Consider the following 19,849-nt stretch of genomic DNA (forward strand, 5'->3'; position numbering starts at 1 on the left):
ATCACCCTTTAAAACACAGAAAAACAGTTTTTTTAATTTAAGAAGAAAATTGTTGTTTTTGGCTAATTTTTTTGGCATTTCGTCCTTAAAACCCCTAATGGAAACAAAGTTTGGCGGCCTTGAATAAACCGTCATATACAAACTAAAGTATGCAAGAATACACTAATTTGATAATTCAAGAGTTGCCACTTTCTTACCTACAGGATCAACATGGCTTCCAACAGCTTGGGCCTTCCAACAGACATTATATTAAATAAGTAACTGCTGCGTTGGAAACTCAACAATCTTATTTATGCTATGCATAAATTCTTATGCATAAATTAAAGTTCTTGAGCATGTTTTAATACCTTTTGTGACTAATAATATGCTTGAGAGAGATAACCAGTTTGGATTTAAGCCCGGAGTAGGTTGTCAACACGCACATCGTGTATTATCTTCTTTGCTCCTTGAAAATTCTTCTAAGGGAAGGAGTATATATCTTTGTACTTTAGATCTATCTAAAGCTTTTGATAGTGTAAGTCATAGTCAGCTTTTCTCTGCTCTTCGTGGTTACGGTGTCAATCTATCGGTTATTTTGCTTCTTCGGTACTGGTACTCTAATTCTTTTCTTCGGCTGAAATCTGTGCCTGCATCTAATATTAAATTAAAAAGAGGTTTAAGGCAAGGTGGAGTTTTATCTCCGACCCTTTTTAATTTGTGTATTTCAGGTGTTCTGGCGAAGATTTCGGCTCCCTATCTCTATGGTTATTCTGATGTTTCCTACCTGGCTTACACTGATGATCTGCTTCTTATAAGCCGGACTAAAACTGGTTTATCTAACATGGTTTCTCGTGTTGCCACTTCTTTTTCAAACATAGGCCTTTCTCTTAATGTGGATAAATGTAAATGTCTTTCTTTTAATAAAATTTCTAGTACTTCCCTTTATTGTAGTGGCTTTACTATCCCTCTCGTAGATTCTCTTCGATGGCTTGGTATTTCTATTACTAATAGTCTTCCGAGCTTGCGCCAGCGCACAGTCTCAGATATTAATATGAAAATTAAATTAGGATATACTAAGATTGTTGCCAATAGAGGTAAATATAATAAACTCGCGTTAGCCAAGCTCTATTCAACTTTTTGTGACCATTCAATTCTTTTTGCTTCTGGAATTTTTCTCCTTCTGAAGAAAACTGAGTTAAAAAGACTCCGGATTAATTATTTTAGATTTTGTAAATTTTTGTTGTTTCTTCCACCTTGGACCAAAAACCGGGTAATTATTAATAAATTTCTTTTTCCCAATATTACTGAAAATCTGGAAGCACTACACAGAAAACTTTCAAATACTGCTTATATCCGTTTTTCTCCGCACCATCACCTTATCAGGTTTTTTCAGTCGTAAGTTATTTTTTTTTTCTTTTATTTGTTTAGTTGTTTTTCTCTGTTTGGTCATTCTACAATTTAGATTTGTAAAGAGTGAGTAAAAATACAATAATGATAATATTAATGCCTGCTTATTAGATTCTGCAAGTTGTCAGTTTTTTTTTTTTTTTTCCCCTTTTACCCTTCATTTCACTTTATTTTTTTTTTTTTTTTTTTTTTTTTTGCTCTCGTTTCTTTTAAATTATTATGTGTTACACTGTAATTTGGTAATTTTTGATTTATATATTGTGTTGTGTCGCATTTTTTTTGTTTTTCCTCGTGATACTCCACGTATTGTACCTCTGTATAGTGTGGGTTAAAAATAAATAATAATAATAATAATAATATCATATAAGAAAATACTTATATGATGTCACAAGAAATGCTTATATGATGTACTAACATAATACATGACGTCAATTGTAAAAACCAAAATTAAGGCTCTTGAAGATTTTTCTCGGACTTCTGACCTATCTAGATCGTTTTTTTATGCGAAAATATCCCACTGTACCAATTTTCCCGAAAAATATCGAGCCGTTTTCGAGAAAATCCATACATACATGCACACACAATTATTGGTCACTTATATAATATATATATATATATATATATATATATATATATATATATATATATATATATATATATATATATATATATATATATATTATATATATATATATATATATATATATATATATATATATATATATATATATATATATATATATATATATATATATATATATATATATATATATATATATATATATATATATATATATATATATATATATATATATATATATATATATATATAATTTATATATATATATATATACCCGGTTCAAAGGGGTAACCCCCCCTGGATATATATATATATATATATATATATATATATATATATATATATATATATATATATATATATATATATATATATATATATATATATATATATATATATATATATATATATATATATATATATTTGCTAGATCAATTTTCAGTAAATCAAGGCCTTCCTAACGATGGTTTTTAGAAATGACCTATTTTCACAGCAGCGGACACGATAAATCCTCTATTTCACATGGCGCTTTACAGTCAAACCGGAAAGCAAATGAACCAATGATTTTTTTTTTCATCGTAGCACTGGAAAACAGCATTTCCAATTGGCTGATTTTTTTTGCAGTTTTATCAAACGTCAAAAGAAAACGCAGTTTAAGACAGCAAGTTAATTTTAGTTAATCAGTGGTTCTGCTTCAAGGAAAAAAACGTGTTTTCGTGAATAAAACGCGGTTTCGAAGTAAGTAAGTAGTAAGTAAGTATGACGCCACTAGAGAGTCACGACACTAACCCCGTCCCGAACCAAATAACTGGCTACGCTAGGGATCGAACCCTTACCCCTTGGACAAAGATTTGTCAAACCAGCACGCCAACCACTTAGCCAGGACGGTTTTGAAGGAAGATATATATAACAAAAAGGGGAATATTAACTGTGACTTTTTTGCAATTAATGACTAAGAAAAGTCACATCAGCACCGATTATAGCCTCATGCCTACAAAAAACAACAACAGAAACTCTAGTTTGTTTAGCCAGTTTGTTTAGACCCTCGTATTGCATTAGGCTTTACAAGAAAAAAGAAATACACCATATTAAGCAATGAAGTTCTGCACTTTCTTCTGTCAACGTTATTTCGGGATACGCAACACATGTTTGGAAAGGACGGGAGGGGAAACAGATCCTCTGGATATCCGTTTCTAGAATTAAGTAATTGACTAAAATAACTTGCAGCAGCATTATTATGGTCTCATCAAGGTATGTCACAAGAATTTTCATGTTTAGAGATTTTTTTTGTCTCTTGAAGAGGTTCCTAAAATATATGAAAACAACATACTGCTTCTTCTATATTTTAAAGAATATAGAATATGTTATAGAGAAAGAAATTGTTTTTTCCATAAAATATAGAAAATAACAGTTGATTATCCTTTTAGTAGGGACCAATTCAAAAACATTTTCTCACAAAACAAGTTTTTCAAACCAAAGTAAAGAGCTCCACTAAGCCAAAAATGAGCAGAAATAAAGTCAAATAACCTTCCAGGCGTAAAACTACCACGAATCACCATCAATTAATAAATGAAACTCAAAACGAATAGAAATTAAAATAAATAACCGAGTCAAACTCAAAAATAGCAAAATTTAACATGAGTAAGGCTGACAACCCCCATGCCTTCTGAAGACCAGAATATAATTTGCACTTTACGGAAAAAAAAAATGACGGTGGATTGTCAGTTTAATATACATATACTGATATTTATCTCTTAAAGTTTTAATGATTTCTCGTTTATTAAAGTAAAAAAAAAGTGAAAACATTTTGAATGTATTTTGTTTTCAGTAACGTGTAAACAGTGAACGAACTGCCTAACTTACAGCCTTGTTCTGGTGGTTGAGAGAGGGTTGACGTCCTCAAAGGCATAATTACACGATCTTTCAACAACACTGAAGAAAGGAGACGTCTCATAATTTTGATTGAACAAGATGATGTGATCACGACAATTTGTTATGTAACGACTCCCCCACGTCTTCAATTTCAGTGTCAAAATATTTTAATTTTCACGGTATCGGGAATTTTTTATGCTTATTTTAGTTATGATATCTACTGTAATTAACTTTAGCTTTTGTTACTCATACTGATGATTGAGAATAGCTATACTTGTAGTTTTTAAGGGCGAGACCGCTAGTCCACCTCCTTCAAAACAGCACCTAGCCAACAAAACCACTTATAATTAAAGTAGCAACAGTAACAACCCTTAGCCTGTTAACAGGAATTCAATTCACCTGAAGATTTTTTCTTAAATCTAAAGTAAGTTGGTTGGGATGGGATCATGGGCCCAGTATGACATATTATCATAAGAAATCCATGTGTATACAAATTTCCAGCTCAGTGGGGTCACGGAAGGGTCAGTGGGGTCACTAATAGGCCTACTACTAAATATTCACTGCAGCACTGGGACGCCTAAGGCCAAGATAGCAGCGTATATTCCTCCTCCACCCTAGCTCTTCAAAGCTTTAACCTCGAGATTCCCAACATAATTTGCACTTTACTGCAATTAAACAAATGAATTTGGTTTGACAGTTTAATAAGTATATTCTGATATTTATTCCTTAAAGTCTTAATCATTTTTGATTTATTAAACTTTTAAGAAAGTGAAAACATTTAATACGTATTTTGTTATCAGTAAAGTGGAAAGTATATTCTGTTCTTCATAAGGCATGGGTGTTTTGAGCCCCACTCATCTTAGTATCTGGTTGGTTTGAATTTGATTTGGTTATTTATTGTAATTTCTCCTCGTTTTGGGTTTCATTTATTTATTGTTGGTGATTTGTGGTAGTTTTAGACTTGAAAGTTTATTTAGCTTTATTTCTGCTCATTTTTGGTTGAATGAAGCTCTACTTTTCTTTGAAAAATTTATTTTGTGGAAAAAAGTTTTGAATTAATAATTTGAAAGGACTCCATGGAGCCCGGGTGCTTTAACCCTCGTTTTATTTTCTGCAGTAGGTAAATCCCTGTAGCCTTGGAAACCACAGAGCTGCGTCTTACTTTTTTTTTCCTTTTTTTTTATGCTTATCAGTCTTGCTCCAGCGCATGACCTTTTGCGTCAAAAACTGATGAGCAGTTACTTACCCACCCGTTTTCTCGATTATTTTACGTGGTCTTTCCCTAGTTTGAGAATACTTGAAAATTTAAGCTCGGCCACTTGCTCCAATGCCATATCAAGGAAAAGAGTAAATATTTTTTTTAGATACATATTTATTGCAAAACAAAAACCTCTTTGGGCCACAGCAAATGTTTTTTTTTTATAGTTTGTTTTTTCTTCTTTCCTTCTGCATTCTTTCCCCATCTTGAAACACCTCCTCCACTTAGCGTCGTTTTTCTGTTTGAACTTTGAGTAGTTGAACGACTTAAGCAGATTTACGATTTAACAGAGGATTCAAGAACATTAACAAGTACAATCAAAAATATTTCAGAGGTATAGTAGCAAAGTCACACCAGATGTGTTGACACTAAGAATAAAATTATTGACCATATCAAGCAAGGTCATCTCGGGAAAGTGTATTGCCTACTGCATGGGCTACCTTTCCAGCAAAGAATTCGACCCCCTATCAAAATGTCTTCAACTTTACAATTTTCACAAAATGTCCCATGAATTTCACCCGTTTATTTGTTTCTTGTATTTTTGGGGAGATTGACAAAATCCTTTCCCAGAAAGAAATGCTGTGTGCTATTTAAAGAAAGAAACTTTTGGCCTGGGATATTCATCATAAAACATCTGTTCTCGGTTGACACGTGGATAAAAAAACGTTTCCAAGAATTTCCATACGAAATCCTGGAATATCAAGGAGAAGGGTTTCCCAGGAAACCATAGAGGGATACATATACCATAATTCATATACAATACAAAAAGGAAGATGAAAACTAGACTGTAAAATCGATCTGTAGAAATTAAACATCTTACATTGCTTCTGGGGATATTAGCGCCCATAAGCTGAATTTTAGGGCGGGGGGCTTAGCTGGTTTAATCGGTATTTCACATGTTGTAGGCTATAATAGAATTCTCAAAACAAAATATAAAATATAAGGCAGCATCATTCAGCCAGGGGGGGGGGGGCTGGAGCCCCCCACTGCCCCCCTTATGGGCGCCCATGACTGGGAGTAGGGGCAGACCCAGGATATACATTCTATTTTCAGGTAATTTCAAACTCTGCCTGAGTTTAGACATTTACACAATCAAAAACGAAATGTTTTGAATTTTTGGGAGGGGTTGAGGGGATACTAAATAGTTTACAAAGCAACGATTTAATGGTCTTGCTTCTAATTATAAAATAAAGTATTATTTGAGCAGAAGCGTTAGGACAATTTCAGGGTAAATTAGTTGGGTAGATTTTGCCTGTCCCCTCGCGAAATCTACAAAACATTACAATTTTCATTTTCCCAATGTTTGGGTGCAACAATTCTTCCATTTTTTATTTTTTTTATTTTTTTGAATGAGAGGGGTTGAATACCCCCCCCCCCTCTCCCAAAACTATGTTCTATCAATGTACTAGTTCCAACATGATATAAGCCAGAATCAAGACGACAATAATCAAACAGTTCGTGGTAACGAACTGTAAGTAAGGAGCGAACCGCCTCAATAGTAACCAAAACTCTAAAAACGGAAACTCTAACGGAATTGTGATACCAATAACTACATCAAAAGAATCAGATTTTAATGCTGATTTCAAATATATAAGTTTCATCAAGTTTAATCCTACCCATCAAAAGTTACGCGCCTGAGAAAATTTACCTGATTTTCGAAAAAAGGGAGAAACAGCCCCTAAAAGTTATGTTACCTTAATGAAAATCACACCATCAGATTCAGCGTATCAGAGAGACCAAATGTAGAGGTTTCAAGCTCCTATCTGCAAAAATGTGGAATTTTGTATTTTTTTGCCAGAAAAAGATCACGAATGCGTATTTATTTGTTTTTTGTTGTTTTTTTTCCCCAGGGATGATCGTATCGACCCAGTGGTCCTAGAATATCGTGGGAGGTCTCATTCGAACGGAAATTAAAAGTTCTAGTGCCCTTTTGAAGTGAACAAAAAAAATGGAGGGCAACTAGGCCCCCTCCCACGCTCATTTTTTCCCCAGTCACCCGATCAAAATTTTGATATAGCCATTTTGTTCAGCATAGTCAAAAATATAATAACTATGTCATTTCGGATAACTTAATCCCCCAAAGTCCCCCGGGGGAGGGCTGAAAGTTATGAACTTTACCCAATGTTTACATAGAGTACGCTGCGCTGTTTGGACGGAGAATGGCACTTGGGAGGTGAGCGCGAGCACCCTTGCGTTGCTTACAAAATCGTTCCATCGGAGTCCCTCAATCCGACGGAGCTGTTTCGTCTGGCAGACGTCTATCATGCTGAGGATGGTTGATTTGAAAGGTCAGGTTTCCGCTGCATAGAGGAGTACCGAGCTTACAGATGAATTATAAATTTGCATCTTCGTGCGCCTAGATATATGCGGCATTCTCCAGAGATTGTTGAGCGTTCCGACGATAGACGAGGCTTTTGAAATTCGGCTGTACACCTCTTCCTCTATAGAGCCTTCATTAGACAGCACAGAGCCAATATAAGTAAAGTTTTTTACAACCTCAACAGAAGCTCCGCAAACAATTAAGTTCTCAGGGGGCGACACTGGGCTTGGGGGCTCAATTGTCATTATCTTCGTTTTAAACCAGTTTATTTTCAGCCCCACTTTTGCTGCCTCTTGCTGCAGGACTTGCAGAGCGTCAATCAACTAGTTGATCGAGTCAGCAACGAGACCAAGATCATCTGCGAAGTCAACGTCCGTCAGAACGCAATCTCCAAACTGCAGACGAAAGGGCATGCGATTTGTTGTTCGTGTCATGACATGGTCTATCACGCAATTGAACAGTTCCGGGGCGGCGGCACACCCTTGGCGTACACCAGTTTTGCTGCCAAATGTCGTGCTCCGTTTGCCGTTGACTTGGACGCAACTCACGGTCTCTTCGTAAAGCTTTTCAAACAGCTTGCAGTATTTGTCTAAAGGAGGGGACCCTTTGTCAACAAAGGGTCCCCTCCTTTGTTGAGGAGGGGACAGCCCCTTTTATATACGGAATAATTTCTGTTCGTTTTAAGTTTTAATGTCGCTCCTTAATTTCAGTTAAAAAAAAACTTGTTTTTTTATTTAATAACTCATCTAACTTCGGCTGTACTAACACCTTCAATGAGATCCCTGTTGGCGAGGATATTCAACGAAAAGCATCATTCAATACTCATTTGACACATGGATCAAAAAGCATTCCCGAGAATTTCTATTAGAATTCCCGGGATTCCAAGGAGAATTATTCCCAAGGATACAATAGTGGGATACAAATACAATCCTTTATTTGTAGTTAATAAAAAAAAAACATTTCCAAAAAAGAAGTTCTCCAAAGAAAAGTAAAAGATTTATATTAAACCAAAGATGAGCAGAAATAAAGTCAAATAATCTTATGCAAAAATCTTAAGCAAAAATGACAAAAAATCATTATCAATAAATAAATGGAACCTAAAGCGAACTTAAATAATAATAAATACCCAAATCAAACTTAAAACGAGTAGAAACTTCCACAACGAGGAGTAGGGCTAACGCCTCCTCTCCCCCGAGCGTTCCAAATATTAGAACATAATTTGTATTTTACTGAGAACAATCATTATGTTGATCTATGCGTTTTTATTTCTCATAGCATTAATAATATAATAATAATAAAAAAAAAATAATAAAAAAAATCATCATAGCCATGATTACTGAAAAAAACAATGACGATGGAATAACAGATTAATGTGCATATTCATATTCATTCCTGAAAGTCTTAATAATCTTGGATTTATTAAAATTAAAAAGAAACCTTTAAAATGCGTTTCGCTTTCAATAAAATGCTAATTATGATACGGTCTTTAGAAGGCACAGGGGGGGGGGGCGTTAATCCTACTCCTCTTTGTGGTAGTTTCTGCTTGTTTTGAGCTCGACTTGGCTTTTTATTGCAGTTTCTGATTCGTTTTATGTTTGATTTATTTATTGATGGTTGTTTATTTTAGTTTTTTGACGTAAAAAATTATTCGATTTTATTTCTGCTCATCTTCGGTTTAATGCAGTTCTTTACTTTTCTTTGAAAAACCTCTTTTGTGGAAAAGAAATTTTTTTTAAAAAAGTTTTATAACATTAGCCCTAGTAATAGTAATACCAGTAGCAACAGTAGTATTAGCACTATTACTACTACTAGTAGTAGCAGCATGCACACAGCACCTTTTGATTTAGTTTTATACCAACACAATGAAAGTTTCTGCTTTATACCCTATTCCAGTACTAAGATATCCTATACATACCTTTTTAACAACCTGGATGCACTTGAACTATTTTGATTTAGTTCAATTTTGGCCGTTGTACCAGTAGCAGTATTCGCATTGTGCGATTAGGGTTAGTTCAACACCCCCTTATAGATTTTCAACTTAATATTGTAAGCGGCTTCAGAGACATCGCTGATACACCCTTTTGATAGGCAGCATGCACACAGTGTGTTTTGATTTAGTTCAACAGACACCTAAACAATCTCTGAAAGTTTCACCTTAATACCATTAACCTTAGTAATAGTAGTACTAGTAGCACTAGCAGAAGTAGCACTATTACAGTAGTGGCTGTAGTAGCAATAGTAGTAGGAGTAGAAGTACTAGTATTATGCACATAGTGCCTTTTTATTAGATCAACATCATCCTCAACATGCCCTGAAAGTTTCAACTTATTACTCTAAGATATTCCAGAAATATTGCTGATACGCGCTTTTGACAGCCTGCATACACATAGCGTTTTTCGATTTAATTCAACACTTCCCTCAACATTTCCTTTAAAAATGTCTCCTTAGTACCCTTAGCCTTAGTAGTAGCATGAGTAGTAGTAGTAGTAGTATGCATTTAGTATCTTTGGACTGGTTCAACATCCCCCTCAACATGCACTGAAAGTTTCAACGTAACACACTAAGCTGTTCCTTAGACATCGCTATTGCGCTCTTTTGACTACCCACATCGACATAGTCTGTTTCGATTTAGTTCAACACCCCCCTCCAAATTCCTAGAAAGTGTCACTTTCATACCCTTAGCTTCAGTAGACGTAGTAGTAAAAGTGGTAGTAGCAGTTCTAGTAGTAGTAGCAGTACCAGTTGTAGTAGAAGTAGTAGTAGTATGCACACAGTGCCTTTGGGTTAGTTCAACATCCCCCTCTACATACCATAAAATTTTCAACTAAATACCCTAAGCTGTTCCTGGGATATTGCTGACATGGTCTTTGGACAACCTCCATACACATAAGAATGTTTTGATTTAATTCAACATTCTCCTAAACATTAACTGAAAGTTTCCCCCTAAATGTTCTTAGACTAGCAGTAGCTGAAGTATCAGCAGTAGTTGCAGCGGCATTACGCACATAGTGTCTTTTGATTTGTTCAAAATCTCCCCTTAACGTGCTCTGAAAGTTTCAACTTGATATTCTTAGCCGTTCCTAGGAAATTTCTCGAACGGCTTTATGGCAGCCGAAATGCGCAAAGTCTGTTTTGATTTAGTTCAACATTCACCAAAATAATCCTGAAAGTTTATCCTTAATTAATATTCTTAGCCTCAGAAGTAGTAGCAGTAGTCGTAGCAGCAATAGTGTTATCATGAACATAATGCCTTTTAACAACAAACATTCACTGCAAGCTTCTTCTTACTATCCTTAGCCTCAATAGCAGTAATAGTAGTAGTCGTAGCAGTATGCACATAACGCCTTTTGATTTTTTCAACATCTTCCTTCAACATACTTTGAAATTTTTACCTTAATACTCTAAGAAGTTCCTGGAAAATTGCTGATACGTCCTTTTGACAAGCTGTATGCAAATTGCTTGTTTTGATTTAGTTCAACATCCTGTCAACATTCCCCGAAATTCTCAACTTAATACCCTTAGCTCTAGTAGTAATAGTAGAAGTAGCAGTAGTAGCATACAAATATTGCCTTTTGTTTAGTTCAACATCCCCCCCAAGCATGCCCGGTAAGTTTCAGCTTAAAACTCCAATTTATTTTTCAGATATTACTGAAACGCGCCTTTTGACGATCTGCATGCATATAGTCTGTTTTGATCTAGTTTAAACTTCGTCCTCAATATTCTCTGTAATTTCACCTTCATACCCTTAGCCTTAGTAGTAATAGATGTAGTAGGTGCAGTAGTAATAGGATCAGTAGTAACAGTAGTAGCAGTTACAGCAAAAGCAGTAGTAGAAGTAGCAGTAAAAGTAAGCTCATTTTACCATTTGGTCAGTTGAACATCCCTGAAAGGTACAACTTAATACTCTAAGCCGTTCCGAAGAGATTGCTGATAGACCCTGTTCCCTACATGTTTGCCTATAATGTGAATTTGATCTTTTCCACTTCCCCCTCAATAGTCCCTGAAATTTTAGCGTTAATAACCTTAGCCTTAATAGCAGTCGTAGTATAAGTAGTGGTAGTAGCTGTAGTAACAATAATAGCGTGTACACCTTGCATTTTAGTCCATTGATCATACCCCACATCATTCCCTGAAATTTTACAACTTAATACCCTAAGCCATTCCTAAGATACGCCCTGTTGACAACCTGCATGGACATAATGTGTTTTGATTAAGTTTAGTTTTTATGTTTTGATTTAGTCCTTGTCCTAAGGGCTGTGGAGGGTCATGTCATCCCCAGAGGCATAGTTATTGGACCTCTGAATTATGTTGAACAAAGCGGCTCTCTCAAAATTTGTATGCCTTTGTTGGCTTATAATATGAATTTTTGGCTTATATTTGTATGGCTTTTGGTATATAGCAGGGCACTAAGCATACAGTAAGGTTTTGTGTTGGGCGCTTCTAAAGGATGTGAAAGATATGTTAGATGTTGTTTTGAACAGAAACTAAGTAAGAGTTTTATGATATTCATTTCAAAAAAAACATATTCACTTCCTAGAATAATTAAATTAATTATCGTAAACAGTGTAATATTTTTTTTTTCATTTAATTTAAAACGGGTACATAAATAGTGGACAATGTTCTTTCAAAAAATTTTGTGATTCACAATTTGAGTTTACTGATATTGTGATTCACAATTGGAGATATTCATTTCATGATATTCATTTCAAAAGCTTTTTGTTTTATGATATCAAACTAAAAGCTACACAAGGTCTTCGATCACTTTTTCAAGAACTATAATGAAAAGAAGATTAAGATGGCTCTGTAGTATTTCATAGATGAAGGATGAGTAACTACCGAAATTCGTGCTTTTCAGCATTTCATCCGAACAATTAAGCTTTGAATAAATTTGGTGTAGAAGGAGGCGTTAGCCTCGGGCGGCTTGATGTTTTACTGAGTTGTTAGTACTAGCAGTAGTAATGTATAGTCACGCAGAGTTTTACAAAGAGAAAATCCGGGGAACGTACTGATTTAACCCTTTTCAGGTAGGCCAAAACAATTTGTGCCTGTAAGTTTAAGTCTTGGTTTCCGGACCGAGGAGTGAGAAATGAAACGAATAAGACACAATCTATTTGTTCCCTGTTTAAGGGATTACAGCATTAACAAAAAGTAGGATTTATTTTCTTGATACAGTTTTTGAGCAAAAATTAGCTTGTCTAAATTAAATTACAATTATAATTAAATTATAATTATAATTATAATATATAATAATAATTAAATTTAATTTATTAACGACTAAAATGATAAAATAAATAGAAATTTTACCTTGTACCCTGCCTTTTATTATCTTCCATCTTTAGCAAAGTGAAACCTAAAAAAGAATAATATTCATTTCATGATAATACTACTGTAACCAATGCCGTATCCATGGGGGAGGATAGGGGGTTCAAACCCCCCCCCTCCTCCAAAAAATGTTGGTCCGACTCGTAAAAAATAGCAAAATGCATAAAAAATAGCAAAACAAATTGTTCATGCAAAGTTCCCCCCCCCCCGCCCTTCCGACCAAAAATCCGGGATACAATCCTGACTATAACTAAGTAGGCCTATTTGGTAAGAAAAACATTCATTTCAAAGAAACAAATAATACAAACAATAACTCAGTAAATGAAAAAAGTAATTTCATTTCATTTTTCAGTAAATGAAAAATGAAATGAAGACAATTAGGAGAGTTTGAGGGTCATTCAAAAAGTGAAGAACGCTTGTTTCACAGGGTATTTTTATTGTATTATTATTTTTAGTGTGTACTAAGTGTTGAAAATCAGGCAACCTTTCAACCGCAGAAAGCAAGATATAATTTGTTTACTACCAATTTGATGGATTAGCTATCGATCAACACAGGCCTGGAAGTGGGCAGCCTCTCAATAGCTGCCCTGGGATAGATTTTGATACTTAGCCCTTGACTATATTAATATATAGCCCTTGGCAATATATCTATCTATCACGCCAAACATTTTAATTTTTTGTCATAGCCTTTTTTTTTGTCATCAACACAGGCCTGGAAAGAGGCAGCCTCTCAATAGCTGCCCTTGGCGAGATTTCTTTGTCATCAACACAGGCCTGGAAAGAGGCAGCCTCTCAATAGCTGCCCTTGGCGAGATTTCTATACGTAGCCCTTGACTATATTAATATATAGCCCTTGGTAATATATCTATCTATCTTGGCTATTTATCTGATGGCTTAGCTATCTATCAACACAGGCCTGGAAAGGGGCAGCCTCTCAATAGCTGCCCTTGGCTAGATTTTGATACTTAGCCCTTGACTATATATTAATATATAGCCCTTGATAATATATCTATCTATCTTGGCTATTTATCTGATGGCTTAGCTATCTATCAACACAGGCCTGGAAAGGGGCAGCCTCTCAATAGCTGCCCTTGGCTAGATTTCGATACATAGCCCTTGACTATATTAATATATAGCCCTTGGCAATATATCTATCTATCTTGGCTATCTATTTGATACCTTGGCTGTCTACCGACGAAATCACGCCAAACATTTTAATTTTTTGTCATAGCCTTCACTCTGTTCAATTGTGGCAAAACTACAGAGCGAGTCGTCCGCTGCCCTTGGCTAGATATCGATACATAGCCTTTAACAATATATTAATATATAGTCCTTGGCTATCTATCTATCTTGGCTATTTAGTTGATGGCTTAGCTATCGATCAACACAGGGCTGGAAAGGGGCAGCCTCTCAATAGCTGACCTTGGCGAGATTTCGATACGTAGCCCTTGACTATATTAATATATAGCCCTTGGTAATCTATCTATCTATCTTGGCTATTTATTTGATGGCTTAGCTATCGATCAACACAGGCCTGGAAAGGGGCAGCCTCTCAATAGCTGCCCTTGGCGAGATTTCGATACATAGCCCTTGACTATATTAATATATAGCCCTTGGCAATATATCTATCTATCTTGGCTATCTATTTGACACCTTGGCTGTCTACCGACGAAATCAAGCCAAAAATTTTAATTTTTTGTCATAGCCTTCACTCTGTTCAATTGTGGCAAAACTATTGAGCGAGTCGTCCGCTGCCCTTGGCTAGATATCGATACATATCCCTTAACAATATATTAATATATAGTCCTTGGCTATATATCTATTATCTTGGCTATCTATTTGATGCCTTGGCTATCTATCGACGAAACTACGCCACATATTTTAAATCATTGTCAAAGCCTTCACTCTGTTCAATTGTGGAAAAACTATAGAGCGATTCGTCATTTCCATAGCACGTAGTTTCCCCTCGGAGTTTATTTCCATTTTGGAAAAAGATGTTATTGGCCTTGAAATGGCAGTTTGATTTCTAAATGGTAATCGCTCAGAGCCAAAGTCTTGATTTTATCAAGTCCTCAATTGGTGCCCGTTGGTTTTATTTGGGTTCGTCAGTCACAACAGAAGACTGTCCCTGATCATGAATATTCATCCCTTAGCCATTAACCATAAAGCATCATGTCCAAACTGAAGCTTAAACCATTACACTATTATCAGCTTATTTTAGGGGTTTTTTTTTCATCATCCAATTGTTAGCTAGCAATGTTTGCCAACAATTATTTTCCGTTAGCTCGTTGAAATGGCAAACAATTCTTAGAAATCCTGAATTAGAGTCCCTGAATACCTAAAAACTAAAACGAACAGAAATTAAAAAGGAATAATCAAGTCAAACTTAAACCGAAATTAAACAAACTAACACCCTCTAAGGCTTCTAAAGGCCAGAGTGTCATTTGCGCTTTAGTGAAAACGATTTGTAGTCCGCACAGTTTGCTTTTATTTTTCATAACATCAGCATCAACAAAACCCCCCCAAAAAAAATCTCTAGGCATACCAAAGTTTAAAATAAAAGCTGTGCTATGCGGTACTACCTATCCCATTCCTTTCGTCTTAAAACCTCTAAACGCCTTAAATTTCATTTGTGTTTCATTGAAAATAACAAGCATTTTGAACAAAAAAAATACATTTGAGCGAAAAAATAACAAAAAATAATAAAAAATCAAAAAAAAAAATTGAATCTCAAAGCATATTGAAGTTTACAAATAAAAGCGGTAATGCCTGTCCCCTTCCCTCCCGTTAAAACATATAAACGGCTTCAACTTCATCTATGTTTTATTGGAAACGATATGCTTTTTGAACAGTCTGATTTTTTCTTGTCAAAACATAAACCGATATAAATAACAACAAAAAAGAAATCACTACAAAAACCAAGATTATTGAAAAGAACCAATGAAAGCTCACTGAATGGTTAATATATAGTGACAGTTTCAGGATATATTCCTGAAAGTTTCAGCAATTTTTTATTTATTATTTTATAAAAGAGAAAATGCCCAAAGTATATTTCTTTTTTTAGTGGGCTATTGTGCAAACGACGCCCTGTCCTTAGTCAAGCTTAGTGGGGCGTTAGCCTTACTAATTGTTTCTTTTAACTTTCACTTGATTTTTCATTTTTTAGTCCTGTTCCTTTTGGGTCTCATTTATTGGCTAACAGGCATTTCAGTCTTTTAAGTTTGAATTATCAATTGAAATTATTTTTATTTGTCTTTGAAGTGAATGAGGCTTTTTATTTTTCTTTGAGAAAACTTTTTGGAAACTGTTTCTTAAAAAAAAACAGTTTATGTTCGTCCTTAATAATTGGTGCAGTTTTAACTGACTTTTTTTTTTCTCTCTCTTTTTTTTTGGTTAACAATAGGAATACCAGCGAGTTTTTTTTTATTATCTGGTTATGAATTAAGATTTTAGCTTGTTATTCAAATTTTGGACTAGACAGAGTATTAGGTCAAAATTTTTGAATAGCAATAATCTTTGTTAGTAGTTTTATTGTAGAATTACTCAGGTGAATCGGAGACATTACATGCTTAATTCCCCTCGACAAAAAAATTATTTAGCTCTGTCCTCTCCCATTTGCCTTTTGATAGTGTGTTTGATTTAGCTCTACCATAATTCAACGTTCCCTATCCTTCCTTCCTTAGCATTCCCGAAAGTTTCAACTTAATACTTAGCCATTCTCGAGACCTTGCAGATACGATATTTTGACAACCTGGCAGCAAATAATACATTTTGACTTATTTCACTAGTTAACCGTGTATAAACGTTGAGCCCTATAGGAGCTTATAATGCAAAAACGTCACTTTTGTCGTGGATTGGATACAAAAGTTCACCAGCCCCTTCTCCTTCCCCAAATCCCCAACTTTGAATTTCCCTTGCCCCACTCCCTCTCCTTTCCTTCTCAAACCATATCTAAAAGTTTCAACTCGATCTCCCAAGCCAATCCCAAGATATTGCAAGAACAATGACCAGCAATTTCAATGACCTGGATATACATAGTGTCATTGACTTACCCCACTCCCAGAATTTAAAAGCTACTTGACTCCCCTATCCTGCAATACTCCCTAAAAGTTTCAACTCGATCCCTCAGCCTATTCACAAGATATGGAAACCCATTATTGTGGAGGCCCAAACATGCCCCCTTTACTACTATTAATTTTAAAAAAAAAGTTTTTCTAAGGGAAGTAAAAAGCGAAGTTGAAACTTAAAATGAACAAAATATATTGCTTCACAGTCTATCTAACATGCATCGATAAAACTAGCACAAATAAAATAACTGATAATATTTCCCTAGATTTGTATGATTATAGAAAACTAGCGCATCGCAAAAAATAAAAAACGGTATGGGAATTTTGTTACAATTAAAGCCAAACATTTAACGAAACTTTTTGAAAAAAAATAAGGCATTTTAGGATTGTTGCCTTATTTTATTTATTTCTTTTCGTGTAATTTGGTATCACTTCTGCACAATGAGCTCAGTCCAATGACTGGCTCTCGTTTTTGTTCTGAAAAGGACATTTCATGATTAAATTGTAGACAAGTCGGGAGTGAAGCCATCTTGATAGTATTAGGACTATAGACTATAGATAGGACTATAGATGGTATTAGGACTTGAAGTTTCAGGGTTGGGGGAGGGTGTAGCAAAAAAAAAGACACGGGGGAGCTGGTTGACCTCTAATCCCTTCCGATTCTTAAAACAAGTAGTAAGACTTTCGACTTTCAATTCAAATGGCTCATTCCCGAGATATTGCAAATATGGTATTTTGATAACCTAAATACACTTAGTATCTTTTTTTTTAGCTATAACCTTTCCCCTGAGTCATATTTCAACGTCCACTTTCCCCACCCCCTAAACCTTCTCTGAACTTTCCACTTAATAGCCCTAATCGGTTTTTGAAATATTGCATATGTGCCATTTTGACACCCTGTCAGCATATAGTGGCTTTCGATTTATCTCTGCACCCCCAATCAAAATTTTAAATCAACTTTACCCAAACCCCCCTCTCCAATATTCCCTAAAAGTTTCAACTTTATCCCTAAAAATCATTCCTCAAATTTTTTTTTACAAATTCTGAATAGGAATCTTCGCATAGCGAACGATCCTTAAGAACTCCTTTGTTCCTAATCAGAAACAAAAAGCTGTTGGCCTATTTTCAAGCCCCCCCCCCCCCCACACACACACCCTCCCAGCAAAATATATGATTTATTTGGCCCAGAAAATACCATTTGAAAGTTTCGAGCTAATCCAGCCCCCTGGATCAAACATACCCCCCTCCCTTTCCATTATAAATCCTATATGTAAACATGAGGCAAGTTGCATAATTTACAGCCCTTTCTCAAGGGCCTTAGGGTCACGTCATTCCCGGGGGCATAAATGTTGAGCCTTTTGACTATTATGAACAAAATAGCTATCTCAAAATTTTTACAAAACCTATGATTTCCTGTTTGAATTGTTCAATTTTGTTCACGAGCTATTGCAGGTTTGATATTTTGATAATCTGGACGCAGAGAGTATCTTTCGAATTAACAATACCTTTCCCCACAAATCACTATTCAACGCCCGCTTGCCTCCCCCCCCCCCCTACCTCAATATTCCCCAAAAATGTTCACTTAGTATCCTCAGTCGCTCCTGATGCAATGTATATTCACCATTTTGACAACCTGTCAGCACATAGAGTCTTTCGATTTATATCGCTACCTAACCCTAGATAAATCATAGAGCCCCTAGCAGCTTGTAGTGCAAAAACTTTGCTTTTTCTGGACTGGGTAAAATAATTCGTCTGCCCATATCCCTCCCCTAACAGTAAATCCAAAATTTCCTTCGCCTCTCCCTCCTCCTTCCTTTATCCAATATTAAGCTACCACAAAAGATTCAACTCCATCCCCAATCCATCCAAACCTCGATGACATGAATATACATAGTGTCTTTCGATTTCCCTCGTTCCCTCTAAATCAAATTTTAAATCCACTCGCCTCCCATTATACTCGCGCAAAGTTTTAATTCTATCCCTTAACCCATTCCTGAGATATTTTCAATAATTTGAAAAACCAAGTGCACATAGCGTCTTTCGATTTCGTATTGTTTCCACAGTATACTTTTGGGAAAATCCGTGGATCTTGACACAGCGAACAATCCGCAAAAGGTCTCTCGAAACGGAATTAAATCAGGAACAAAAAGTCTTTAGCCCATTTCCGGGCCCCCTGACATCCCCCGTTCCCAAGAAAATATATAATTTTCTTGACATAGAGTGCAATCTCTTGGAGTTCTAGCTAATCCAGCCGCCAGTATAAAAAATGCCCACATATAAGAAAAGTATCTTATATGGTTACACGGCCCTTAAACGGACAGTATGTTAAAACTACTTAACATTTTTAGTATTTACTGACACCCCACACCATCCTAGGAATCTCCAGATATTTACCATTTTGCCCATAATATCCCATAGTTGACAATCAGCTCGCCTTCGTTAATTTTTTTTTATTTGATCCCTCACCTTCTCCCTCAGAAATAAATTCATCTGTCCTTAACCTTTAAAGCAGACATTACTTAAAAATTATTCATGTTCACTTGCTCCTATTTTCGTAAGAATATGAACTCTCAAACCACTAATAAGAAACTGAGCAGATATTATAAGAAGAGTGTCCAATAATATGTTCTAGGAAAAATATCTTCAATGTGGTCGCATGATCATTAAAAGGGTCACGGAATCCCCAAATTCATTGTTATTAAGAATTTCCTATATAAGAAAATAGCAAAAAGAGTACGTAATATAGGATGGTTCTAGGTTAATTCCCCCCTCTTGCAGACAATTACCTCCAGAAAATTCCCCCCACATGAAAAATTGAGCAGCCAAAGGAACAGTACGAGAAATAAAAAGAACAAAGAAATGGAGGGACTTCGGAATATTCAACGTATATTACAAAACATAGGTAGAATATACGTAGTAGAATATCCTATAGTATTCATTTCTATATTTTTTATTTCATTCTTTTTTGGTATTCTTTGGAGGTTGAGCTGTCATAACAGGGTAATATAAAAGTTAAAGAAAACAATTTGAAAATATGAAATTGG

At 35.3% G+C, this 19,849-nt stretch overlaps 1 protein-coding gene across 1 annotated transcript in view; it reads right to left on the reverse strand.

Moving 5' to 3' along the window:
- Window positions 1-12,762, reverse strand: part of krz (beta-arrestin protein kurtz) — an 82,231-nt gene extending 69,469 nt beyond the window's left edge. Inside the window, exon 1 of the mRNA XM_089093187.1 lies at window positions 12,721-12,762. Coding sequence (XP_088949313.1) covers window positions 12,721-12,749 — 29 coding nt within the window. The 5' untranslated portion in view covers window positions 12,750-12,762. The remainder of the gene's footprint in view (window positions 1-12,720) is intronic.
- Between the last annotated feature and the right edge of the window lie 7,087 nt (window positions 12,763-19,849).

This window comes from Artemia sp. Qi Xiang Cuo, chromosome 8 (genome assembly GCF_049724085.1).
Source record: "Artemia sp. Qi Xiang Cuo chromosome 8, ASM4972408v1, whole genome shotgun sequence".
In the NCBI taxonomy this organism is placed as follows: domain Eukaryota; kingdom Metazoa; phylum Arthropoda; class Branchiopoda; order Anostraca; family Artemiidae; genus Artemia; species Artemia sp. Qi Xiang Cuo.